The sequence below is a fragment of the Dromaius novaehollandiae genome, chromosome 18, assembly GCF_036370855.1.
Source record: "Dromaius novaehollandiae isolate bDroNov1 chromosome 18, bDroNov1.hap1, whole genome shotgun sequence".
NCBI lineage: Eukaryota > Metazoa > Chordata > Aves > Casuariiformes > Dromaiidae > Dromaius > Dromaius novaehollandiae.
Genome location: NC_088115.1, coordinates 5,112,709 through 5,139,654, shown reverse-complemented (window position 1 = coordinate 5,139,654; position 26,946 = coordinate 5,112,709). Strand labels below are relative to the sequence as shown.

Below are 26,946 nucleotides of genomic sequence, written 5' to 3'. Positions count from 1 at the left end.
ATGCTTTGACCACATCTGTTTAGTCCTTAGACTGGCTTGTTCAGCTGCAGAAAGGGTCTTCTGCTGAGGTTTTGCTCAATATTTAGAATTCAGGAAGCCTCAGAGTTAAGATGTTAAATACAGAATGCTGCTTGAAATACAGATTAATGAATGAAAATATATCTTTAACAGGCCACAAGACTCAAATTTGAGCTGAAGTTTGGCAGAGAACTGGCAAAATACAAATGAGTCAGAGGGAGTTGTTAGAAGTGGGCATGAAATGCCTATCCCATAGGGTATAGGAATGGGCAGTAGGAAATGTCCATTGGAAACCTCTGTAGGGGACATTTCCAGCAGGTACTGATGGTTTTAGCTCAGTTGGAAGCACCAGAAAGAGTCAGTTTTCTCAGGACGCCCTGAGCAAGGGCACAGCAAGGGGCCTCTGTGGAGCGTGTCAGGTTGGGTCTGACTGATCCAGGAAAGAGCTAAAAGCAGGAAGCAAATGACCTTGCTTGGATTAATCATTGAGGGCAGATCTCCAGGCTGCCAGGCAACGTCAGCGGTCTGTGAGCAGTGGCCCTTCGTGTGTGCCAGACCAGTTAAAGGCTGGAGTGATGTGCGTGCTCATCGCAGACTGGCCTAGAGAGTGGGGACACTACTGCTCCCAGGGTGCAGTAGGAAAGTTTGACTTTAGAGACCAAACGCGGATTTATCTTTCTAGCTTTCTTCACAGAGGATAGGCAGGAAGAGTCCAGCATCCTTTATTTTTAAAATTGCTCTGCTTAATCTTTCTATTTTCCTTTAATTTTTAACCGAAATAATGCTAACTTTTTTTTTTTTTTGGTGCATTTTCATGTTAACAGCACAAAGCCATGGCTGGGTAAGATCGCAAAGAGCTCAGGCAAAATTCCAGCTTTCAGCATTACCCCCCCATTTGTTGTTACTATTTGAAGCCTTTTCCTGTGCCTCTCTTACTGAAGTGGCTTTCTGCAAATCAAAGCAGCAGCTTTATCTTTATTTCTGTACTGAGGACAAGTTTGGGCGAGTAGGGTGCTATGAACAACGCAGGTAACTGATTCTGGGAACTAATCCTGGGAAAAGCTACCACAGTAAGTGCTCCGTGTTGTCTTAACGCTGTTTTTTAAATAGCAAATGATGGGGAAACCTCAAAAGTCTTCTAAACAGGACTTGAGTCTTTTCTGTGTTGAGCAGAAAGCCTGGTTGGTTGTGTGTCCCTTGTGCATCTCGGTGCTGTGAGCACTCCCCACCTTGCACAGTGTTGGTGCCTCTTCACGTGACCGATGTCTTCAGTGTGTGTCGCTTCTCCTGGTTGTTTTGCCAGTGAATCGGTGCTACACTTGTTAACCAGCTCTGCCTAAGACAGGAGCTTTTCTTTAAAGATATGTCTGTGCCTGGGTTCCTCCAGAGCAATCAGTGGACTCGGTCTGCAAAGCGGAACCGTGGGCTGAGACCAGTCACAGAGAACATCGGAAGGTGAAGTAATGGGCTCCCTGGCTCCACATGTAGGTGAAGAGCATGGAAGGGCCACTGCAGAGATACCAGTAAATGTACTTAACAGTCTGTGTGGGCTCAGCATTTGCATGGTGCCTCCAGGGACACCGCGGCCAGCATGCCGGCAAGCCTGCAGGCGGGCTGCTGCTGCGGTGCTGGAGGGGATCTGTCGGCGGGATGCTTGCCTGAGGCCCAGGAAGGCTGTATGCGAAGGCAGGTGTGTTCCTGCTCCTCACCGCACGTGTAGCCGCTGGCGTGCAGTGTTACAAGCAGCGCCTTGGGCAGCCTGAGGTGCCTGGAGAGGTTTTGACAGGGCTGGGGCAGAGACATGCTGCCCCTTCGCTAGGGAGGCTGGCAAGGGGGAGATGCCGTGTAGTTCCTGGCTTTAGTGTTCATCCCCTTGATGCCCCTGGCTCTGAGATGGGGCTTGTTCTCCCTGCTTGTCTCTGGCTTCGTTGCTCACATTGGATTACTTGTGACCTGCTGCTGAGCCCTGTCACGTCAGTGTATCATTGGTGTGGAGTTGCCTGACTGTTTCATGGCTTCTGGCCTTGTTCCTACACCTCTGGGAGATTGAAAAGATCACCCAAGACTCGAGCACCCGAGCTGTTAAATGCAACTCAGAGTAAGAAAGAGCTAAGGAGTGTTGGATTTGCACCACTTTCCTTAGAGGCAAAAACTGCCAGTAGAGACAGGTTCACTTGTTAGGATGGGGATGGCTGCAGAGACGAATTCTCCCTGTAGCAGGCACTTGGGTGCTAGCAATCCCATTCAGAAGCGATCAGTGCCCCACAAGTAGCGATACTGGAGCAGTTTGTGCTGCTTGAGTTGGGCCACTTCACCTGCCTGTCTGCAGGGCGTGGGGGAGGCAGGGAGCTGCAGCTACTCCCTCGTGGTCCTGGGGGTGCAGAGTGACTCCAGGGCACCCTGGCACAGCGAGGGAAGTGATCCTTGCCACCCGGTTCTTCGGATGCAGGTTGCTGTAATCAGTAGAGTAGCCTGTGCTTCACTGGAATCACAGCTCGGGGATGGTGTGTCCACGCGTGGCGCAGTGGAGGGGGTGCTGCTGACTTCTTCCCGATTCTGCTGCGAGACCTGGACCAAGGCGAGAGGAAGGGGTCCGCTAGCCCACATGCCTTGGATGAGAGCTGCTCCTGGTGCACTGTCACATGCTAATGCTGCACAGTGCATTTTAATTTAAAGAAGTCACATCAGAAAGGCAGGAATGCTGCAGTATTGCAGTGTCTGGTGGCAGGGAATGCAGGTGGCTTTGTGCAGAGGGGAGTAATGTGCCAGGCTGCAGTGAGCCCCTTGGGGACGTAGTCCCTTCTGCATGTCTGCCCTGCCTGGCTCTGTGTAATGCTGCCGCTGATCGGTGGGTTGCAAAGGCTCGTTTGTCATTTCAGTTCATGCACAAGACATGGCTGCGTACGGGGTAATGGCACTTGCTCTGGATTTGAAGGGGGTCAGTTAATCTCCCCAGCCTGCAGTTCCTGTGCTGATCTTGGCTCTGGCTGAGGGAATCCCAGTTCCTGGGAAGCAGTAAAGCCAGGAGATCCTCAGCTGGAGATGTGTGTTAGTTCAGCTGAACTCGGGAGCAGCAAATCTGACAGGCCTGTTGAGAGGCCTCGTTGTGCAGGCAGAGGCTGGGCGCCATCCCATGGTGACAGTGGCTGTAGGTCACGAGGAGTGGCTCTTCATTGGGGGCATCTCTAGAGCATGGCTCTGTTGCATGCTACTCGTCAAACGTGAACAGGGCATCTCTCTGGGACTTGCAGTCTACTAATGTTGAACATCCGTTTTCTGACTCTTTTAACAGACAGCAAACTACCAAATTTTAATCCTATTTTAGTCTTTTTTACTATCCTACTTGGCAGAGTTGCTTTCTAGCTGATGACCAATTTGCAGAGTCATGTCAGGATCAGGCTGGCTTCACACCCCTGCAAATTAGAATAGCGAAGTACATCTTTCCCTAACTGCTCCTCAGATACTGCAGCCTGCTTCCTGCAGCCATGAAGGTACTTGCATTTTTAAATATATCAAAGGAACATGCAAAGGTGAAATTAAAAGCTTTATTCTTGCTGGAATTCTTGGATTCTTGATGCTCTAACTGTGGTCCTGGGATGTGCAGCAGGCTGTGCTGATACGGAAGTGTAGATCTTTAAACAGCAGGATGTTTAAACAGCACACCTCCGTAAGACAGTGAGCTGAGTGTTACCATGGGAATTTGTCCTTGCCAGTGAGAGTTCATGTTACAGCTCTCATCTGCTCTTCTGGAAGGTTTTTGTAATGGCCCGGTGCAACAGCAGCGTTGTTCTGGGGTTTGTTGGCAGGGTTTACACTTAACTGACCCAGCAGGTAGAGGGTCACCGCTGCAAAAGCAGTGAACGTGAGATGAGCGTGAGCTGTGCGCCGCGCAAAGGGCAGCGCAGAAACCGATTGGTCTCAGTCCTTGGGATGCTGCTGTGAGCCCGTCCGCAGAGCCCCGGGCGCTGAGCACGTGTGAGCTCCTGGCACAGTCCCTTTGGCAGTGACAGCAACAGCGGGTCATGCTTCTCCAGACCCTTTCCTCAGGTACAGCCTGAGCAGCCAACTCCCTGGTTGGCAGTTTTGGACTCGTTCTTGGTTTGTAAACACTTCCAACTTCTACAAGAAGTGCCAGAGCCTTCCTTGTCAGCTCTCACTGAGGGCCAGAGACCACAGGCCACTGATCTAAGCATCAAAGATGCCCTTTAAAAAAGCTTCCCTTTCCTGAATGTAGCTCTGCCAGGAGAGATGTGAACAGCATCCTCTGGGATGCTGGTGGTTTGGAGAAAGCTGATGAAGTGTTGCAGAGATGCTTCTTGTGACTAGTTGCGCAGCGAGACAGGGGACCTGTCCTGCCTCGCGGGGATATGTGTGGTTTTTTGTTTATTTTGTTCCCCCTCACCCCCCCCATACGCACATACCTTCAGTAGTATAAATGTGATTGATAGATAACATTGGCAAGGTGCTAGTTCTGTGGCAGTAGTTGGGATGGACATGTCCTGTTACAGGGAAATACTTGCCCCTTGTTGCCAGGGCTGTGATGGTGATGACCGGATGGTGAGCCTGGACAGAAGCTGTACGTTGAGCCTAATTGCGGGAGATCTGACAAAGCCATAACAAAGCAGAGACCGAAAAGCTGTCAGACCCACGTACTCATCCGAGCCACCAGGAAGCCAGGTTCTCCATGCTGCCCCCTTCAGCAGCTCTGGGAAGGGCAGTAGCCTAGAAACTGATGGTTCTTGATTGTGTGAGGTTTGAGGTTTGAAGATTAGCTGGCAAGTGCGTATGGCGAGGCCTGGAGGGACCTGGAGCCCTCACTGCACCCCAGCCATGTGTAGAGTAGCATGGAGGCAAAACCTGCTGTGCTTTATTTAACATGCGCCTGCCTGCTCTAGCAGACCCCATTCTCCATTGCATAGTGCATTGTAGCTGTGTGTGTGTGTGTGTGTGTGTGTGTGTGTGTGTGTGTGTGTGTGGTGTACGTATTCCCATCCCCTTTACTGGGAGAAATCTGAGTAGAGCCACATGTGAACAGTCCAGGAGACTCTGGTAGAGCTGACTCCCAGAGGTCATGCAGATGACAGGTTGAAACAGCCACTTTCTGGCAAACAGTCAGCTTTTAAGAAGGAAGGGGAGCTAAATGTGGGGACAGAGCGCACAGGGCAGCTGTGCCTGGTGCCTTCAGCCACACAAACCTGTTTGCGTAGCCCCAGAGGGCTCAAAGCATGCACGAGAGCCCCTGGACCGCCTTGGCTGGTCATCTTGGCCAGCAAGTGCCTGTCTTGGCAAAGCTTCAGGCACTCAGCTGTAGAGGTGTGTATGTGTGCTGTCCCTGGCTGTTGGTGGATGGTGATTCTTGCAGCTGGAGATGGCAGCCCAGTTTTACATGAGCCCTGTTCCAGCACATGCTGAGCAGCTGCTGTACAGTCAGGTCTCCTCTGTCCCTGCTGAACTGCGCAGCAGTGTCTGGCTCCCACACGCATCTGAGGCTTGCTGCCTTTGAGCCCAGGCCGGGGACAGATGCTGTTAGGATGTGTGAAAAGGGAGGAATGTGCTGTCTTCCAGCTCCGGGTGGTGGGGAGAGATGAGCAATAGCAGCAGCAGCTCCGTTCTGGGGCTGCTCATCACGTACTGACTTGTCTCTTGTTCCTTCTCAGGGCAGTAAACGGCTTTGATCAAGGTCCCCCCGGCCTGGGATCCTCCAGACCATCGTCAGCACCTGGCATGCTCCCCCTGAGCGTATGAGCCACCACGAGGTTGTGTTTGGACTTGCAAATGCTTTTCTCAAACCACCAAGAGAAGAAGTGCTTCTGATTCCTCCCCATTCCTGCCCCAGCCGGAACACAGCCCGCGCTGTGGCACACAGCAGTCCCCTGGCCGGCCGCTGCTGGAGGAGGCCCTGCGCCCACAGCCCTTCATGCCATGTTAATACAACTTATTTTCTCCTATTGCCGTAGCAGATGTTCTCTGCCTTGGCCACACGCTGTGTGTTGCACAAGCTGAGACTTGTAGTGCTCTGTTCCACAGGATGCAGGAGTCTTGCTAGCCAACGCCTCGACCCATCACATCTCCTCTAATGTAGGTTTAGCATGATACAAATATTGGCTGGGTCCTCTAAAATGAGGCCTCCCCCCCACTCTCCCTGCCTACCTGCTCCAGCATCCTGGCCCTTAAGATGTGCAGCTGCTGCCTGCACAGTAAAGCTCAAACTTCTTGAAATTGATGCTCGGTAAGGCTCTGAGATGAGTTTGTTCAGACATTTGCGCCTGGGAATTAGGTCCAGGTACATGACTGAGTTACTGCAGCTTAATAACTTACTGCCTGGCAGGTGAGCGGCTGTAGCTGAGGGCACGTGTGCCCCAGGGACTGTGGCTGAGTGCAGCGGGCTGATCTGCCTCTCGCCTTGGCCAGTGTGTCAGACCTGCTCCTGCAGCCCCATCGCAGCTGGCAGAGGGGGAACGTGCACATCAGTGCTGGGCTCTTCTGGGGCTGGTGAAAAGCAGGGGCTCAGTGGTTACTGCCAGCACAGCCAGGGGAGTGGAAAGAGCCAGATGCTGGGTGGCAGCACAGCACAGTCGATGATCATGTGCTCAGCAGATGCAAGTTGCAACATAAAATGCCTTAGCTCAAACTAACAGCAGTGAGATTTGCTAAAGCATTTTCCCTGTGGCTGGGGAGGCCTGGCTGTGCATGCTAAGCCAGAGCAGCTGTTGGGCAGTAATGTATTTAGTGGCTGTAGCAAGCTCCTCTTTCCCATGTGTCTGTACCACACCTTTCCGGGGCCCAAATTTAACCTGCCTTTATCAGTAAAACTTTCATACATCTCCAAAGTAGAGACTCCTGGAGAGCTTTAGAAAGCTGCAAATCCAAGTGGCTACACTGCCAATAAAATATCCCCCCTCCCCCCCAAAAACTGTTTAGGCATCCAAACCATGTTCAGATCTATGTAATATATGACTGGATTTTACAGTGTCACCTATGGGCTTCTGTGACAGTTTTGGGCGACTGTGTACCTTGTGGGTCTTTCAAGCAATGTATTTGTGCGATTTCGCTGTCTTTATGTGCCTCAAAGTTGGTGGATTTTAAAATGAACCAGCAAACCCAGCTGTGGTTTGGTCTGTGGGTTTAAAAATCTTCCTTCCCAATCTATTCCATCAGTCCCATTCATTTGGCTCTGCAGCTCTAAGTTGGTTTATTTACAACTGGTGAGGAAAAAAACAACAAAAACACATCTGCCCCAGCAGAAGGGAGGTGGGGAGAGTCACCACTTACCATTAGGGTTTTGTATGTTCCTCTTTTCCTGTGCATCCTTTGCTGCATTTGACTGTTTACATTTGTTTTATTGTACATAGGTTTGTAAACATAATATCTTTGCCTAAGATCTTTGTACATAACTTGGGCTTTGTAGTTTATTTATTCAAAATCTATATGGCATGTTTCAATAGGACAGTGTACCATACCACAGTGGTGACACAGATCATGTGGTTTAAAAACCCAAGAGAGTAATCTTCCAAAAATAAAGTTCTTTTAATGTGGAATTAGTGGATTTTGCAGAAAAGGTGCTCGCGGCTGTGTTTTGTCATGTAGGTCCAGGAAGTCAGTGGCTGGGCATCTGAGGAAGCTGCTGCTCCTTTCTTTTGAGTGGTTCTAGTTCCCCAGGACTGAAACCATGGGGCCTGTGAACACCTTTCCTCCATTTTAGCCTTTATGGCTCATGTTGTGGGATCCTGGCTGCTGGGCTGAGCCCTGGGGTTTGTGACTGATTTGGCAAAGAGCTTGGGAAAATATTTGTGGGATGTTTTGCCTGCTGAGAGGAGCTTCTGCTGCAGAACAGCCCCCAGGATTGCTCAAAGTTGCACATTTGCCTCTGCATGTTGGACCCCCTTTCCCTCCCTCACTGTCGCCCTCTAGGGCCCGCACCTCACTCGCAGGAGCCAGTACAGGAGCATGAGGATTTGGTGGTTTGCATCTCAGCTAACAATGCCAACAAGGTAGGAGCAGTGCTGGGGCTCCCCCCACACCCAATTTACTCATCCAGGGAGCAACTTACCCTGCACAGCTGCCCCCAGCAGCACTCCCCCAGGCTGGTGGTGTCCAAGCCAGGCAGGAGCAGCAGGATTACACTCTCACTCCCAGCTTATGCAGAGCCCCACGTCCCACCTATCCCCTGGAAGGGGCCATGCCCTCCACCTGGGGCCAGCTCCATCTTTTGGGGTAACCATGCCCACCTCCAGCCTTCTGGGGAAGGCAGGCTGCAGCAGTGCTGGCTGCAGAGGGGCACTGGTGCCTGCACTTGATTTCCCAGTAGCTTCAAAGGAGCCTCTGACTTAACCTGATGCTCTCCGTAACCAGGGCTGTAGCTCTATTTGTTCACCTCTATCAGTTGCAAAGTAAAGTTTCTATTCCAGGTGTCTGCTGTATCTACTCAAAGAAAAAAGAAAAGGCAACAGCATGTTAGAGGCCAAATAAGAGGGCTGTACATGTACAACAGTACAGAATATCAGCATTTGGTTTCAGAGCTCCCTTCAACAGCAACATGTAGGTAGAGCATGAAGTTTAGCAAAAGGCCACTTACACTGAACGTAGGTCAAAAGAAAAGCAAAAAGCCCCAAACAAACAAAAAAAAACAACCAAAAGCAGTAAGAAGGGAAAAGGCAGCTTCCAGTCATACTCTTGTTTATTAAGTTCTATGCCAGCCTCAGGAGACAGCTCTTCCTGTAAGTAAACAGAGCAGGCGGCCGCATCTATAATGAATAAATTTATTGTCTTACAAAAATCATTGTCTAGAAATATGGGTATACAAGAAAACAAGATATTTGCAGTCAGATGCCTGGTGGTCAACAGCCAGTTTGATTAAAAATATCCAAACACACACAACAAAACCTTTGCGACAGATGTTAAAGCTTTTAACCAAAAAAGGAAATCCATGTTTTTGAGCATGTGGCAGAGGAAGTTTCCTAGTTAACACTGATTCATTGTCACTAATATCAATAATACCACTTGGACTAGAGAGGTACATGATATGAAGCACAGTCAAAATTAATACATTAAATCATTGTTATATAGGCAAATTATATATGTAACATTGTCTTAGTACTGTAGTGTCTAAGGCACTTTCTGTAATGTCAGTTTTTCAGCTATTTAAACAAAAAGAATGCTAACTACTTGCTGTAATACTGTTCAAAATAAAAAAAAACAAAACAAAACAGAAAAGGATTCACATCCACTGGCATGTTAACTCGTAGGCAGGCAACATCCATCTCTGAACCCCTGTAAACCACACAGACTCCAAACAAGCCACACACACTGTACAGTACAGATGGCCCTGCTGCTCTCAGCTTGCTGCTGGCCAGTGGACCAGCTCTGTTAGTAACACTAGGCTGGCTAAGGTATCATGTAAGCCTTATGTCACGGTGCAGCTACTCGGCTCCATGTCCTGAAGACTACTCAGCCATAAATTAATAAATTAATTTTGCCTGTGTTGTATGTTTATTTTCCACTGGTGTTCACATTATACTAGCCTTAATATATATACACAGATCTGTTGGGGGTGGTAATAAGCAGGTCTCTACAAATGCAAAAGTACTGTACAGATTAAGAACGGTGATGCTATTTCAGTTCGCCTGTACTGCATGAACACTAATGGATGAAGCAGGTGCTGAGAACACTTCAAAATGATATTGCAGGTTAAAAAGGGACACTACTCGTTCATCCCTACATTTTCCTCCTAACACTTCCCAAGGCCTTTTCACAGTTCACTTGCTGATTGTGTGCTGATCACAACAATTAGGAGAAAAGAAAGAAAGAGGTGCAGTTTGGTCTTCAATGATCCAATAGACTCAATACAGCCAAGGGCTGTCTGAGCACAGAAGAAATGGAAGGATGTTGTCTGTACAACAAAGCATGCATAGTCATGACAATGGGTCTGTCCCAACCACCTACCCTCTGGGAATGAAGTTTCTGTATTGATAAAAAAAAAAAAAGTTTTATCCTTCACATGATGCTTTATAAAATGGCTTTACAATGAGTGTCTGGAAAATAGATGCACTGAACAGAGACGATCCCATTTTGTTTACTATATATAAAAAAGCAGTTGTACCTATATCTGAAGCAGGGTACAGTATGTTGAGGCTGGAGAGCCTTAAGACATAGTTGACCTATGATAAGTAACCTTGTAGCATGCCGACTTTTCATAAGGCAGATTTAGGCCACAAGGCATTTGGTGGTCAGGTAAGTCCTCCTTGTTCTGCCGACTATCATGTAAAAGGTCTCTGCATGCAAATGGTGCGATGGGGCTCTACTCTGCAGGGGCTGGCTGCGCTTCGTTCACATCACTGCCTTTGCTCTCCGCGTCGTCGTCGGAGAGCTCTAGGGAGGCCCCTTCGATATGCAGCTGGCGTCTCCCAGATCGACTTGAAGAGAAGGTGATGGGCCCCCCCCTCCTGCAAACAACAAGCAGACAGCAATTGCTGAAGTGTTCTGTCTCGCTCACGACCTGACTCTCAGTGCTAGCAGTCGCCCCTGAACAACAGTCCTACTGAACAGCAAAGGGGATTCAGCAGCTCAGCTCCAGGCCATCCACAGGGCAAAGTCCACCACCTCTTTTGAGACCATCTCTTAAAAACCAAGGGGTCATGCTGTGCCCAAACATGTTCTAGCACTCTGGTACTTTTGCTGAATTCATACCATCACTCTAAGTTGGGAAGTCTCAGGTAACTCAAAATATCACCTCTTTCTGAGCAACAAGCACAGCCCAAGTACTTAGAGGGGGTTCTCTGAAAGACACTGACTGCTCATTTGTGAAGTGGTGCTCCACCCTCCTGCCATTCCTACAAGTCAGTTAGCTCAGCTGCTCTGCCCCTCGAGATGGTTTGTCCTGTAGTGGCCTCACTTCCTTCGACTCCCCTCTGTACTTGATACAAATCCTGATCTCCAAAAGAGCTGCTCTCAAAGTGCTGACACGCACTCCCAACAGAGTGGGCTATGAAAAAAAGGGATCAGTACTTGCCAATGAAAAAGCTAGACTGAGCTGCTATCTCCTCTATGCCGTCTCTACCTGTGACTGGCTTGGATGATCAACCTCAGGGAACCTGGGAGTTTAGGCTCCAAGAGTTGTCAGGAATTTCCTTGTCTGGCAGCTTGCTTATCATCATTAGGCTGATTCAACAGCTCTCAGCAGACTTCAGCTTGACCCACCCCCTGACATTAGGGGCTCTGCTTCTGCAGTCCCACAGCCAGATGCTCCCCAAAGATGCCAGCATTATGAAGACAGACTACAGAAACACAAGGGCCTAGATAAAACCCAGTCTGATTTCTGTTGGTCCCTCTTACCTTAGCCTGTTTTTCAGCGTGCTGACCTCCCGGCTCAGGCCCTCATTGGCCTCTGTGGCATCATCCAGCTCACGCTGAAGTTTACGTCGGGAAGCATTTGCACGTGTAGCTTCCTCCTCAGCCTCCTCCAGCTGGCGTTTGAGCTGCTTCATTCTGGCATTTGCTTTTTCCATCTAGAAGACAAAGTCAGATTGTCAGGATCAAACTCAGCAGCTGCAACCCTGTGGTTCTGGAGGTCAGAAGAGCTGGTGTACAAGTAGACAACAGTTGTGTGTAGAAACTGCCTGTCCAGACTCAATGGCTCCACCGAAAGTGAAGTTCCTCATGAGCTACTTGTGGATCAGAGCATTTAAGGCATTACGTTATAGAGGGGTGCATGCTACACAAAGCCTAACTGAGGCACTGTTTGTTCTGAAAGACCAGTTATCTTACCTGATTAAGGCCTTGAATACAAAGCTTTCTGGGCTTGAATAGGACAAAAGAGCTGCTGCATCTGTCCTAGCTGTCCAGTGCAAAACAACTCCTCCTTGTCACCACTGTCTGGTCCAAGCATTCACTCTAGACTCCAGGCTGGACTCCTGGAAATACTGCTGAGCTTCTGGGTCCAGGTGAGACCAGGGTACGTAACAGACCATCACACCAAAGCTAACATGGGGAGGTTTTGACTGCTGGGATCTAGCAAAAAACTACTCTAATGGTTTAGCCCTTTAAAATGCTCAGCAACTGCTGTCTGGGAACACTGGCAAGTTTGCAAGTCATTTACAGCTTCAGCTATTTCCTTTCCATGGTGGCAATGGGAAAAACTGTACCAGCTGCACAGCAGGAAGCTAGAAGGCTGGCAACCAAAATAGTGACTTGCAGCATTGAACCCTGGATATCAGGAAGGAGATTCTCTTAGATCTTTTAATTAAAAAAAAAAAAAAATCTTAACAGATCCTCTCTACTGGAAGTTGGGTTTAATCTGCCTTTTCTGAGATACAGGCCTCAAAAGCCAAGCCCCTCTGCCTACCTGCTCCTTGTACTGGTCTGCATGCCGACGCTCATCTTCCACCTGCATGAAGACTTCTTTCAGTTTCTTCTCTGTACGACGCACCAATTTGTTAGCAGCTGCTCTTTCCCTAGAATAACCAAAAGTCATAATTTGCTCCTGTAGTCAAAGGCTGGGAAAGCAAGATCTGTTATTTCAGAAAGGCTCCTGCTCCATTGCACAACTGATGCTTGAGTTTTCTTAACATGCCAGCCACCATCAACAACACTGCCTTAGTTTCAGTATGCTGGAGGTTAGTTGAGATGCAATTTTGACAGCATATAGCATTGGCACTGGAGGAATATCACAATGGTATTGAGGCTAAAAAGAAGGGGAGGGAAAGTGCTTCTTTACAGTGAGATTCCGCAATCCCCTCCCAGAGCCAAAAACGCTGAAGGAATGGAGATAGCAGCAAGACTGTCTACCCTAGAGATTTCTGGGAGGAACTAGTTTAAAAATAGAGCTGAGGACTAAGATAGGAAGGATGGACATGATGAAGCAGGTCTGCAGACATCTGCTTTCTCCACTAACTTGAGCCATCAAGCCTAAGCTCTTCATCTTGCTTCCTCTAACCAAAGAGACCAGTGTCTCAAGGGGAAGTTTTAAGCTGTCTCAAGAACTTCTGCAACACCCTGTGGGTCCTGGAACCACCACACACAGCATGCACCTGGTTAACTTCAGGACTTAATTAAGCAGTTTTAGTTACAGAACAAACTGATTCTGCAGTTAACTCCAATCACTTTAACAGTGTAGTCATAGTGTGTCCCTTCAGCACTAGGTTTCTAGACAACAAAACCTAATGTCTGTTTTGTAAGCTCACATCTGCCCTGTGAAAACTTAAGGCATTGAAGTTTCAGACATTTAATACTGACAGACAGAGCAAACACCAGCAAACAGATTGTCCTTACTTGGCTTCTTGCTCAAGCTGTTCTTCTAGCTGCACAATCTTGGCTTCTAGAGTAGAAATTGTGGCCTTGAACTTAGACTTCACAGATCCCTCCAATTCCTGCAGCTTGGCTTTCAGCTCTTTGTTCTGCCTTTCCAATTGCTGCCGTGCATTTTCACTCTTCTGGGCAGCACTCCGCTCACCAGCCAGCTCAGAATTAAGCGTATCAACCTTTCAGAGGAGGAGAATGGATTATTTGGTACTGTTCAAAGTCTCCACTTAACCACACACTGAAATACAAACTGCCACAGAAGCATTGCCAGGAACTGCTTTACCTGCAGCGTGGTCTTTCGGAACCGCTCATTGAGAAGCTCCATATTGCTCTGTTCTTCCTCAAGCTCTTCTTCCAACTGTGCAATACGAGCTTCCAGACGGCGCTTCTCATCCAGCAACGCTGACCTAGAAAGGCAGTATTTGGGACATGTTCTGACCTGGTACAAAGCAACTGGCCAGTTTGCTTTTGAAAACTTAGGCATTGCAAACTGTCAGGGGTTGCTGTGTTAGTAATTCCCTTCATGATGGCAAAGAACTTTTATCATAAAGGTAGATCAACAGAGCATTTATAAGACTGCTACTGAGAACTACAGGTACTGCTGCCTGAAATATTTCAGATGCACAGTTAATACATTTGATGACTCACTTTCCTGAAGCACTGTTTGCAATCTCATCAGCCAGCTCATCCCTTTCTTGCTCAGCATGGCGACGGGCTCTTTCAGATGCAGCAAACTCCTGCAAAGATTTAAGAACAGATTTGCTACAGCATTAGGGATCTCAAATATTGCCAACAATTTAGCCTTCAAGTACTTCCAGGAGATGCTATAAAATGTGATAACTCTTAAGTATTGTAAAGGATAAGCAAAAGCAACAGCTGCAGAACCTAGAAGGTAATGCCCAGCCACAACACCTTGAAACTTCTCCTTAACTCCTGTATGACTGCAATGGATTTCCTTTTCCCTGTCCCTGAATGGTAAACACTCAAAGTATTTAAGACAATCCCTCGTTCATCCTTTCTAGAATCTCTGCAGTATTATTTACACTACAGCACAAGTCTCCTCCTCAAAGAAAATTACAAAAAAAAAAATTTAAATATCAGTAACACACAAGCCCTAAACAGCAAGAAAAAAGTATACAGCCTGTCATATGCCCTACTAAGCATATTCATTCAACAAAATAGGCAGTGAATTAATCAAATTATTTAGGTTTTTACAATTCTGGAGTGCATAGTGTAAATGTAGAAAAAGTATACAAAATAATACAGTTTATAATGTGAGATTCAGTGCTATTTATACTATTGCACTATAGCTTTTATATGGTGTAAACACCCAGGCACTTGCTAAGAAGGACCTCTAAATACATTGCAATTACAAGGCTGAGAAGTTTGAGGACCACAAGAGTGACACATGAAGAAGCTCTAGTAGCTTGTAGGTTATCTGTAAAAGCTCAAGTTTAGAAAATGTAATGAAATCTCAGTGACTGCTTTAAACTTCGATGTGCAGTTAATGCAGCACAAAAGTAGTGTTGCCAAGTCTCTTGCACGTGGCAAATCTTCTGATATTTGACCTTGTGGCACACCAAGGAGATAACAATGGATAAGTAATACGTAGCAAGACTTAGAGCTCTTATATGAATTGCCAACAATGAGTGAACACAGGCCTGTAAGAGAAATGGATGAGGACCAAAGATGGCAAGGTGCGGAACCCCTGCAGACTTAAATGGTCCACTGAGGCACTGGAGAGATTCTTGGGTCTTATATATTTCTAGTAATCAATTTTAGTGCTGACACAGCATACACACCTTTTAGAGATGCTCTAGCCATCTTGCAAGTTTTAATGAGGCCTTGCATCATTTCAAGTAGTAGTAAAGCCTTCCTGCTTCCCAAACAGAGAAACCAAGTGCAGACTACTTGAATGATTCCTACAAAGCTGTAAAGAATTTGCCCTTCTCTAGCAAGAAAGATTTTTTTGGGATTTAATCTCACCTCTTGGAGCTGCAATATTTCTGCTTCAAGACCTTTGAGCTTCTTTTCACTCTCTTTGGACTGTGCAAAAATCTCATCTCTGGATGCACGTGCTTCTTCCAGCTCCCGCTGATAATCTTTCATTTGAGCCTGTAGTTGCGGGGGAAGACAAAAAAACACAGCCATGCTGCATTAGGGCAACCACAAGTTATCAGCAGCAGCACTGAAGCCCTTTTTGGCTCTCATGAGGTAAGATCTTTGCCCAAAGTGGCTTCATTCCACTTAAATGAATTTTCAGTTCTTACTTTCATTTTCTAATGCCTCCATCACTCATTCCTGGTCAAAAATACACCATTATAGAGCTTTACCTAATTTACCTCACATTTTTTGTAGGAAAAAAGCTCTGATGAAGAGCTGCTCAGTTACATTTGAGCAGCAAAGTTGTGCAGAGATAATGCTCATGGACTGACATGGAAAAAAGGCATTTACTTAAACTGACTGAAAAATTTTACAAGCATGCAATGTAAGAAATTGTTCTCTGTGTAGAAGTAACAATCCACCATTTTACACACAATCTAGAAGCAGGTACTTATCTTTTGCTTAAGAGATATTGTTTTCACAGACTAAGATCTTAATATGCACAAGTTTGACTTAAGACACTAGAACAGCAACATAAAGAAAACTGAAGGGAAACTACATTTGACTTGTACTTGTACCTTTAGAATACCACCACTTACAAGACCACTTATTTTAGGCACTTGTATAAAAGTATACAGAGACCATGTTCAGGTATGGATCTGCCTAGCCGACCTGTCCTCTTGAAATGGAGTATTGGGATACTGTGAGATACCAACATTTCTTGCTTTAATCTATCTTCCCTCCTCACCCAGAGTCTGGACTCAGTTCCAGAACTGTCTTCACTCAGTTGATGTAGGATCACCAAGCAATACAGAAGGCAGGACAGAAAGGTAATTTGCTTTCACATATGCTTTACATAGTCTTGTCGTGGCCTCATATTCCTGCAGCTTCAGGCCATAGCACTGAAAAATCTCATGCAAAATTGCAACTCTGCCAAATGTTGACTATTTTTCTGGGAATGGGAAACAAATGCTTGAAACAAGGACTGGGTTTGCTTGCCAGACTAAAAAGAAGGGGTTTCTCGGAGCTTCTCCAAAGCAACTGCAGTTTACTTCTCCCTTTTCTTTGAAGTTTTCTTTGGTTAGAAACACCTTAGAAAGTTCAAGTTGAGGAAGAAAGTCAGGAAGAGCAGAAGCTAAACCAGTAAATTGAAGGATACAAACAATTAAATTTAGAATAGGCAGCTCATAAAGCAATATTCAGTCCATTGTTATGCAAAGTGCTGAAAAAGATGCCAACTGAATAGAAATATTTTGGGGGAAAATGTTAACTCCTTGCTGATATAAGGATGAGAGGATATTTGAACAAGTGAACAGTTCAGGCCAGATACACTATGACATATATCAGCATAGTTGAGTCTGATACCCTTCTTGCCTTCAGATGACAAGCGTATTTAATAGAAGCAACACGCTTGACAGACTGTCCTCATGAGACAGAGGAGTCCAGTTCATTAGCTGTGCTTACCTGAAGTTTACGTAGCTGTTTGATTGCCTCATCTCGAGCCTTGTTTGCAGCTTCTATCTGACCTTCCAGGTCTTTCAGATCCATTTCCATTTTCTTCTTGGCTGCCACAGCAAGAGCCCTCTGTTTGCGCTCATCTTCCAGTTCTGCCTCCAGCTCTCGCACCTGTGAAATCAAGATATTTGACAGGCTCAGTTCCAGGAATGGAACAAACAAGAGATCCTAATAAATGGTCAGTGAATCCCAAAGGCCTTTGCAGAGCAGAACTGACATTAGTTGACTGGAAGTGACTACAGAATGTGAGCTACAGGGAAGACACTGTAGAAGGCAAAAGCAAATCTACAAATGGGAAGCAGAGATCTGTGTGAATTAACTAAAAAAGTTAAAACAGAGAAAACAGCTCAGTGTCTGAAGCATTTCCGAAAATTAACCATTTCACCTAGTCAACTACTTAGTGATCAGCTTTTTGTCCAGTGCATCTATCTATATTTAGGTATCATTCTGGGACACATTAGTAATTCTGATTGAATCACTAAGAGGAAAATGAAAAGTAGAATGACCTCAATTTATAAAGGGAAAAAAAAGAAAGAAATAATTTTTCTAGAAACATCTATGCTACCAGCAATCTGTGCCCAACAATACAAAATCGGAAAACAATACAAGTATATTAAAGTACCTAATCAGCCAACTAACATGAACCTAAGCCAAACTTATGCAAAAATAAAATGGAGCCAGAAATGCCACTGTTACACAGGCAAATGACACAAAAGACAAATGTATTCTGGCTTGAATCAAGCTTCCCTCTTCATGTTAGATCAAGAGCTCTTGTCCAGTGTAAGATAACAGCTTGCACTTTTGCGTGGTACTGTACTTGAAAAGCCTTTCAAGTCCATTGTTTGTGTTCTTGTCCAAGAGATTTTTTTATAAAGGTGATGCTCAATATTTGAGAATTTTACAGTTTTCTCATGATAAATCTTGAAATATTTGCTGTTTTTCCTCCTCAAAGCTTTAGAATCATTTCCAAAAATGTTTTTAGTCCACACACAAATGGAGTAAAAAAAGACTTAAAAGGCGACTTCAAAGTCAGACTCAAGGGTAAGTCAAAGACTGAAGTCTTCTCTTAAAAGTATAAATTTTTAAAGGTATCTCTTGAGTCTTTTTGGATCTGTTTATTTCTAGAATTCTTGAATCTGGAAAATCTGGGGTCTTTTCCACAATTTTCTTTTAGGAAACACTTCACTTGGACTGAAAGATTGCCAATTATCTCAACATCCATGGATTTGTTCCTGTGGAACAAACATCACCAGCTTGGAGTTCCAAATAATATACCACTCTTCTTGAAACATGCCCATGCAACAATAGCAGAATCTCTGCTTGCATGCTGAGTGTTTTCTGATAGGAGGCTGAAATACAGCTGAATTGGAGGACTAGCAGAAGTAGATTCCCTGAGAACAACAGTTGACAGTGCACAGTTCTCAGCAAGACATATTCTACTGTTTGTAAAGATCAGGGCTTACGGTTTCTATAGGATGGGAACTTCAAGCAAATAAAGAGTTTTAATTTTCAGCAGCAAGTTATTACCAAAGCTACAAAGTTTTGGTGAGAGTGCCTCACGCCCTTCCCACTGTGAAGTACAGTACATTAGACATACTTGTTTAACCAGCATCCTCTTTTTCTCTTCATTCTGCTCATCTCTGGCTTGTAGATCTCTCTCAAACTGGGCTTTCATGGCTTGCATGTTCACCTCCAGACGAAGCTTAGCATCTTCTGTGGCCTGCAGTTCATCTTCCAGTTCCTCAAGTTGAGTCCTCATCTCTTCAACTTGTTGCTCTAAAGTTCGTTTTGATTTCTCCAGCTCATGGACCTAAACCACAAACATTAATCAGACCTTCTTTCAGTTGCCTCAACAACAATTACTAAAAGCAAAATAAGGCATTACATGAAGACAGCATACAGCGTTTTGTGTAACAAAATACGGTGTGGAAAAATACTTACATTTTTGCCCACATCATCTTTAGAGCTCATTAAGTCCTCCATATCTGTACGCAACTGTTTGTTCTGTCTCTCAAATTCTTCTTTAGCCTCCAGTGCTTCTTCCAAAGCCCGAGCCAGAGAGAGTGCTTTGGTTTCCTTTTCCCTTGCTTCTGCCTCAGCACGATCTCTCTCCTCTGCGTATCTGGCAGAAATGTTCTTCTCTTCTGCCAGCATCTGAACACAAAAAATAATTATAATTAATATATCTCATGAGTTCTATGACCAAGTCTTTCCTGTCAAAGGTGTTTTAGTCAAAGAAGTGGTTAATACTCTAAGCCTAATTGACTTTCAGAAGTTCTGTCTAGCCTCTCAAGTCTTGATCAAAATCCTGGTGAGAAAACAGCTACAGCTATTTTGGGATGAGATGAGGAAAGAAATCCACTACTTGATTATACAGGTGTTGTGTTATTTTCATCTTTCAGTCTTCACATCCTCACTCAGACTCTCATGAGGGATTATGATAACGCTTTTTAAGGCAAGTTTTTGTTCCAATATAATTTCTTTCTTATATACGAAGAGTTTATTACTTTATCTAACAAGATAAAGTGCTGGCATTTAGCTCACTGAAATCTTAAGCGACTACTCATAATGAAGGCCAAGCTGCTCACAACATTTATCAGTAGCTACAGTACTCCAGTCAGGCCCTTCTTTTTACAAGACTTCAAAAGTAGTTACTACATAACCTAAAGCTGCCATTTAAAAGACACAAGAAGATAACAGGAAACTAGACTACCTGATCAAACTTCTTTTGCTTTTTCTCCAAGTTAGAAACAATCTGGCGCTGATGGTCTAGATCCACCATCAAGTCATCCAGCTCTTGCTGCAGGCGATTCTTCGTCTTTTCCAGTTTGTCATAAGCCATTGCCTTCTCCTCTAGGCGCTGGCTCAAAGACTCCATATCCTTCAGCAGTTTCTTCTTATTTTCCTCCAAACCTTCAATGGTTCCCAAGTCATCATCTACCTTTTTCTTAGCATCAGCCAACTGAAATTTTACAAAAAAAAAAAAAAGTTGCTTAGCACATGACAAGAATGAAACGAAGGCATCACATCTAGAATGCAAAACCAGAAATGGACACTATTACTAGCTTAGGCAATACAAACACGAGCTAGCAGCATACTTAATGGTAGAAAGTCCTGTCCATCGCAGTTAGTTGTACTAATCACTAGTGCTACAGAGAAAAAACAGGAAATTTTATCCAGCAATTCAGTCCAGTATTCATGCCAATTACATGAAATTTTTCAAAAGGTTCCCAGTACCAATTCATCTCACCTCAAGTTTGTAGGCCTCATAGAAGTCCTGCCATTTACAACAGCTTACCTGTGACTGCAAGGCTAACATTTGTTTCTCCAAGTTCTTTCTGGCTTCCTCCTCTTCTTCCTGCTGCTCTTGAAGGTTGTTCTTCTCCTCTTCCAGCTGCCTAATCCTACTGCTAAGATTGAGTTTCTGGCGGGTTTCTTCTTGAAGCAACTCCTGTTACATAAACAGACATATTCAAAGTTAGTTTGGTTGACAATATGTTAACTTTGGCCTTAGACTACCACCCTCCATTGTTCTATATAGACATCTCTTGGGTGCCTATAGAAGAAATAGGTTTGAAACAAAAATCTATCTAAAACTCTGACACCAGTGGCCAATGTGAAGGCAGTGATCCCCACTTGTGTCTATTTGCAGAAGTATTCTCTCTATTCAGACTTGACCAAGCCAAAGTATCCATTACAAAGGTACAGCTTATTACTGTACAGCATAGGTAAGCCATTTCTCCAAATTTGAGAGCCATATGCAGAATTAGAGAATTGTTTTCAAACTGCAGTTTCTCTAAGGACCAGAGTAAAAACTGAAGTAGGGGCAGATACACTGGTAGCTGACAGTAGCTATAAGAAATTGTCAGAGTCCACTTCTTTTCTCCTCCTAGAAACATACCTACATCTCCAAGAATATAATTCTGAAATTACACTGAAGTCTAAAAACCAAAGGGACCATTGAGAACCAGAGATTATGATATTTAGGAACTAATCCATTAAGAAATGAAAAACACCCCAGCATGGTCCAAGCACAGACAGCTGTGTTTTATGGGACAGTTGCATTCTTATTAGCCTGAGACAGAACTCCGGGTCAGCAGTGAGAACACAAGAAATCCTAGTCTGTCTTGATGTACATTGCTATCCTGGACCTATAAGAAGATGCTGATCAAGTTTTGGAGCTACTCTTGAATTGTATGAGCTACTTCAGAGGGAGATGCAAGATCCTCCTCAATGAAGAGAAAGGAAGCCGTTTACCTACAAGGAACTTTTTTTAAACCCATAAACCGAACATATATTAGAGTGACAGCAGTGCATATTCTTGGCAATGATCAAAAATTCATTTCTTAAGTTCTGGTGAAGACAATCCAAACCTTGCTTGTCCTTCAAATCTTAAGCCTTTTGTAGTCCTGGTTTATTTTAAACATCTGCAGATTCTCTCATTTTTCTTCAGAACCATTGCAGACTCTTAATATTTGATACTGTTTTGTAACAAGGGACCATACCCCATTCAGTTTTGCCACAGTGAAGACTGAGGAAAGACTTTCCTTTCCAGATTTTATCTCAAGTGATTTTTGATCTGAGGCGATGGCTCCTTAGCAAATTCCACAACCCATCAAAAGTTGACCTATAGAGCACGGTAGCTGATGCAGAGGACACCATGTCCACACTTTGCTCTTCACTGGGTCTCATCTTAAATTAGCTTTTTCTTGGGTCTGTCGGATGAACACCACTTAGCAAGTTACGCACATTAAGCATGTCCGGAACACATCTTCAGTTAGGCTTCATTCAAAGAAGATTCAAGTTACATGCTTTGAGACTGCTCCCAACATGAACCAAAGAACAGCTTGGGGAGTTGTTTCAGATACTCCTTCCTTTTGAACAAAAATGCTAGTGGACACATACCCAGAAGTACTTGATCCCACACCAGTTTTGGCATTTGATTAATTTTCCTCACAGCATTTTTGAAGAGGGATGTAGTTATGAGAACATCTGTAATTTGGCTTTTCAAGAAAGCACGGATCATTCATTCTAGGCATGCTTAAACCTTACAAAACAAATTTCTAGGGAACCCATGTCGTCATCTGTTCTACAAGTTACCAGATCATACTTTTCTTAAAGGAAAAAGCAGAGAAGTTAGGCTCAAAGTTTTTTTTTTCCTTCTTTGAGACAAGCATAGAGTACCTGTTTTAAACCACCTGGGAACAAAATAAGGCAATAAATCCTGCAACAGCAGCACGTTTCCAAGTTTTACTGCATTGCATAAATATAAAGGTCAGTTTAAAGATAGCTGTGATTTGGCAGTGGGAACTTCTGTCATAATGGAAACTAATGAAAGCTCTAACAGCTAGGCCTCCCTCCCTTCCTACTCCATCCTATTCTCCACAGACCTCTAGCTCTAATTGTGATTAGCATTAACATTATTCAAATCATTACCATTAGCAATTTTATACAGGGAAAAGAGCATATTTAAGTACTGAATACATGAATATAGTGGCATTACTTAACTCAAAAAACAAACAATGGCAGTTTCAGGAACTTAAGCTGTCAGTAAAACAAAATATTCTCCCTTGTCCCTTTCTTATACCCCAAGGGTCTTATTTACATTAATATTCTACTTGGAAAGTTTTTTCTGACTCATTTCTTAGTCTCTGTGGGGGATAAGTATTAAAAGAGAAATGGGAGTGTACAGTCCATCAAGTAGTGAAGCTTAGCTAACCATAAACTGGCTCCACATGTAGCTGAGCTGTCATTATGCAGCACATTTCATTAGACTTCAACAGGAAGTACAGCTTCTACCCAAGGGACTTTCAAAATCATGAACAAAAAAAAAAAAGTATTTTCTGTTTGCAGTCAGCATTTTCATGTGGAACAAAGCTTCAATGAAAAGTTCAGGCTCCACTGCACACACACACACCTGTGTATCCTGAAGCTGAGATTCCAAACTAGCCGCATCCTTGGCAAACTTGATGCCTTTCTTCTCCGCTTCCTCCAGGAGACTTGAGACATTATCCAACTCGTTCTGCAAAGCAAGCAGTCTAAAGGTAACATCATGCGTCTGGCTCACGGCAAAGATTACATCCCACAGGGGGCTGGAAGTGCAGAGCACAAAACCTCAGCAAATTCCAGGCACGGCAACTAAGACAACAACAGCTCCCAATACAGAGATGCCAGAGCGCTAAAAATATAAAAGTTTGGCTACAAATTTTCAAGTTGGATGTCAATCTTCAATTTAAGCAGTATAACATCACAAGAGTCAGGCACACTATTTAGCAGAGCATGTCATTTCAATCTCTGCATGCCAATATCTGCATTCATATTTAAATGCTATTTTTAATTATAGGGCCATCCTATGGGACCCATTAACTCAGGGAGTATCAGGGTGACAGCTGGGTTTGGAGCATCACCGCAACAGAAAAGGTTACTGCCAGGTGCCAGCTCTTGCTATTTTAGGCTATGCTACTTGGGGATACTGTAAGAGATTGCCTGAAAGCTTCCTCTGAAAAGAACTGGGCTGTTCTCTTTCTGAGGTACTTTAGGTTGATTCACTTGAAGTACTTCGTGCTGTGGTTAGAAAGGCAGTCCTGGCTCCCATTTGCTCCATATCCAGGAAGAATGTGGCTTTTGCTTGCTAGCCCCATCCATCAAGCTCCCAACTTTGAAGCACAAAGGAAACCAATGGCCATCATCAGTCCATTTTGCTCACACATACAAATGAGTTCAGCCACATCTACTCAATCCCATATCCAAGCCAAAAAACAGAATTCCAGTTGTCATAAGCTGGAGTATGTAGAGCCTTCACAGAGTTTGATCCCCAGGATAGGGAGCCATGCACTTAGGAGCCACACTATAATTCTCACACAGCTGGGCAGGAATGACATTAATCCTGGGTTTCTCAAACCACCTCCTTCCAAGGCATGCCACCAGTTTGAGACCCTTCAAGTACTCATGAAGGCATGACTGAGGTCACCTCCCATGTCCACTACAGGCATAATTCCTGCAGACCTAATCTTTGAAGAACAGTTCTCCCAACTGTTTCTGCATATGTTCACTGCTTTTATTTTCTTGTCTGTTTTTCAGGAGTTTAGGACTTTGGAAGAGTTCAAGTCCATACAGCCTTACCTGCAGCTTGTTGGCCTTCTCTGCCAGCTCCACCCTCAATCTTTCGCCTTCTGCAACTTTAGCAGTTAGCTCTTGTACCTGAGCATCAAGCTTCTTCCTCTTATGTTCAGACTCTGCTTTGACCTGCTGCAATACCTTCACTTCACAGGCTAACTCCTTGTTGTCAGACTCTAGACCTTGCTTGTTCTTTTCAAGGTTTGCTTTGAACTACAGAAGACACAAAAGGATAGAAATTTAACACTTCATTACATATCAATAAAGTTTTCTGCTAGAAAACATTCACTCCAGCAAACCAGGCTTTAAAGTTCAAGCATAAAACAAGTGCTTGGGAAGTTGTAAGTACGGATTGTTTAAAACATTTTCATTAAACGTTCTGTGTGCATTAGTCAAAGACCAATAAATTAACGCAAGATCCACTTTGAGACATCACAGGTAGCAGTGAGCACCAGAAGACATTCTATGACTTGAACAAGATCTGGAACATCAGTGCTGTAAAATGACTGTTTGAGCAGCACTGTAATTAGGAAGGAATGTGCCCATTAACAGATCAGCATGGCTCATCTCACAGAAATAAAAGGAAAGATATCAACTAAAGCTGCCCTGATTTTAGTAGGCATAGCAGCTTGGAAGTGCATAACAAGGCATTTTTCAGCACTGCACTCACATTTTTCCCACCTCCCCCAAAAATCTTTTTAAAAAGTAATAATCAGCATTAGTGATGTTTAAGTCTCATTCTTTCTTACTGTATCATTTAAACTGACATCATCTTAATATGAACAGGAGCTTTAAGATTGCAGGGTATTTTTCCAGGCTTTTCATATTTTTATTGTGAGTATTTAATAACTAAGAAGCAAAAGACATGCATAAGATCTTCAGGTGAATAAACTATAATTTTCCACCAGCTTTAATTGCTACATTTCTCACTTAGTATTTTAATTTAAGAAAGTTTGTAAAGTATTCCCTACAGGCAATGTAAAAATGTTACTATAGTATGTTAACTGTCCATAAATGCAGGTGGAATGAGCAAGACTACAATCTCACAAACTATGAATTTTTTTTTTTTTGGGGGGGGGAAATGGGGTGGTGGGAGTGTTGGAATAATTCCGCTTTTGAGCAAGACACTCAAGCTACACTACAAGGAATATTACTGCCTAGATACAATAAACAAGGGTGTGCTTCCTCCTACCTGTTCTGGTGGTGGTGATCACAGAACTCAATACAGCTGTCCAAATTGGCAACATGTTCCACAAATATCTAGCACTGGAGTTCATACTACAAGCGTGAAGTTAAGAGTGGCTGGAAGAACTTTTACACTACCTGCTCTTAACTTAGTTTTTTCAAGCGCTACATTATAATTACCTTATTTGGAAGCATTCTGCAGTTCACCCATGAGAACTGCTTTTCTCCAAATGAGCATGTGGACTGCTGAAGGACTCACATAAAAACATTACGTGATTTATCTCTAGGTGCACTATTTCCAAGTTTAACGAAGGCTTTTCAGGCAGTTGCCAAGAATGCCTAATAGTTACACATAGGTTCAACAAATCAGTGTGATGTATTTGAGCCAATCTCAATTGTTACGCATGTATAGAGGAGGGCAATTTAGCTCTGCATGCAGATGTCACCGGAAAGAACCACAACAGTTATATTACTTCACATTAAACCTTAAAGCAGGGAAATATATTTCTGTAATTCTTTTTCTGCTTACCCTTTTGGCCTGTTCAAGTTGTTCAGAGAGCTCTTCCAGGGCAGTAGCATGCCTCTGCCTGATTTCCTGGATCTGCGCTTCATGGTTCTTGGTTTCTTCTTCAATTGCTTTCTTTAGTTCAGCGACCTCTTGTTCACGCTTTGTCCTAGAGAAAGTGGCAAGGGTTATCAAAATCAACATTTTAGTCTTTTGTAAATTAAAGACGGATTTCAACAGTGCCTTCTTACAAAGACACGGGACTGTACCTCAGCTCTTGCTGTGCTGCAGTAGTATCCAAGGTATCTTCCAGCTCAGTTTTTAAAGCCTCCAGCTCCTCACTTAAATCTCTTTTCTGTTTTTCTGCCTTGTTGCGTGATGCTTTCTCAGATTCAAGATCCTCCTGGAGTTCTGCAATTTGAGCTTGCAACTCTCTTATCACTTTCAGAGCATTGTTTTTCTGAACTGCTTCTTCATCACCTCTATTAAACAGGAACATAGCAGTTGATACTATTATACTTTATAGCTTCAAACCCTATTCTCATAATAGTCTAGTGTTACTTAAATTAGGTACATAAGTGATATCTTGTAGAAGAAAGGCATTAGCTTTCCTACTAGAATAGAACAGAGTTCCTGAAACTTTATACATAAAAAACCCACACACCCACATTACTAAACCCTAAGTTGCACAGTGCCACAGGTACTATAGATATACCATTAGAATGATCAAGTTTTCATGTTTGTATTCAAGTATTCTGATTTTGCAGATCTCATTAGATACTGCCCCACAAACACAGCCTGTCCATAGAATTTTATCCACCCACGAAGTTACAAATTACTCAAAAAATACAAGTAGTGTTTAATTTGTATTATATTACATGACAGCAAGACTACGGCACAAAGCTTGAAAACACATGTTCTACCCAATCACTGAAAATACTCTGACCAGTAAGAAGGCTGACGACAGTTACATGCTTTTCCCTTCTGAAGCTGAACTCTGGAGAGCAAAAAAGCTTCCAGAGCCCAAACACTTATACACTGGTGAAACTTTTTAGTGGCTTTACAGAGCAAGGACACTGATAAAAAAAACGAACTCATATTTTGCCAAGTCTACTTAGTACACAGCGCACACACTTCTAGAGATGCCCCATTACAAGCATTAACTGGCTTCAAAACCTTTAAAGTATACGATCACCCTAAGAAGGGAG

General features: G+C 44.0%; 2 protein-coding genes across 5 annotated transcripts in view; one reads left to right on the top strand and one right to left on the bottom strand.

Annotated features, from left to right (window-relative positions):
• The window catches only part of NDEL1 (nudE neurodevelopment protein 1 like 1), a 33,174-nt gene extending 25,618 nt beyond the window's left edge, over positions 1-7,556 (top strand). For all 3 annotated transcript variants that reach the window (XM_064522488.1, XM_064522489.1, XM_064522487.1), the window contains one exon: positions 5,676-7,556. In XM_064522488.1, the coding sequence (XP_064378558.1) occupies positions 5,676-5,763 (88 nt within the window). In that variant the 3' untranslated portion in view covers positions 5,764-7,556. The remainder of the gene's footprint in view (positions 1-5,675) is intronic.
• Positions 7,557-8,677: 1,121 nt separating this feature from the next.
• The window catches only part of MYH10 (myosin heavy chain 10), a 106,040-nt gene continuing 87,771 nt past the window's right edge, over positions 8,678-26,946 (bottom strand). For both annotated transcript variants that reach the window (XM_064522485.1, XM_064522486.1), the window contains 16 exons: positions 26,008-26,220; positions 25,763-25,907; positions 24,055-24,261; positions 22,850-22,954; positions 20,231-20,383; positions 19,646-19,894; positions 18,874-19,086; positions 18,530-18,742; positions 16,882-17,043; positions 15,301-15,429; positions 13,963-14,051; positions 13,598-13,721; positions 13,285-13,493; positions 12,359-12,467; positions 11,350-11,522; positions 8,678-10,460 (listed from right to left, as the gene is read on the bottom strand). In XM_064522485.1, coding sequence (XP_064378555.1) covers positions 10,316-10,460; positions 11,350-11,522; positions 12,359-12,467; positions 13,285-13,493; positions 13,598-13,721; positions 13,963-14,051; positions 15,301-15,429; positions 16,882-17,043; positions 18,530-18,742; positions 18,874-19,086; positions 19,646-19,894; positions 20,231-20,383; positions 22,850-22,954; positions 24,055-24,261; positions 25,763-25,907; positions 26,008-26,220 — 2,638 coding nt within the window. In that variant the 3' untranslated portion in view covers positions 8,678-10,315. The remainder of the gene's footprint in view (positions 10,461-11,349; positions 11,523-12,358; positions 12,468-13,284; positions 13,494-13,597; positions 13,722-13,962; positions 14,052-15,300; positions 15,430-16,881; positions 17,044-18,529; positions 18,743-18,873; positions 19,087-19,645; positions 19,895-20,230; positions 20,384-22,849; positions 22,955-24,054; positions 24,262-25,762; positions 25,908-26,007; positions 26,221-26,946) is intronic.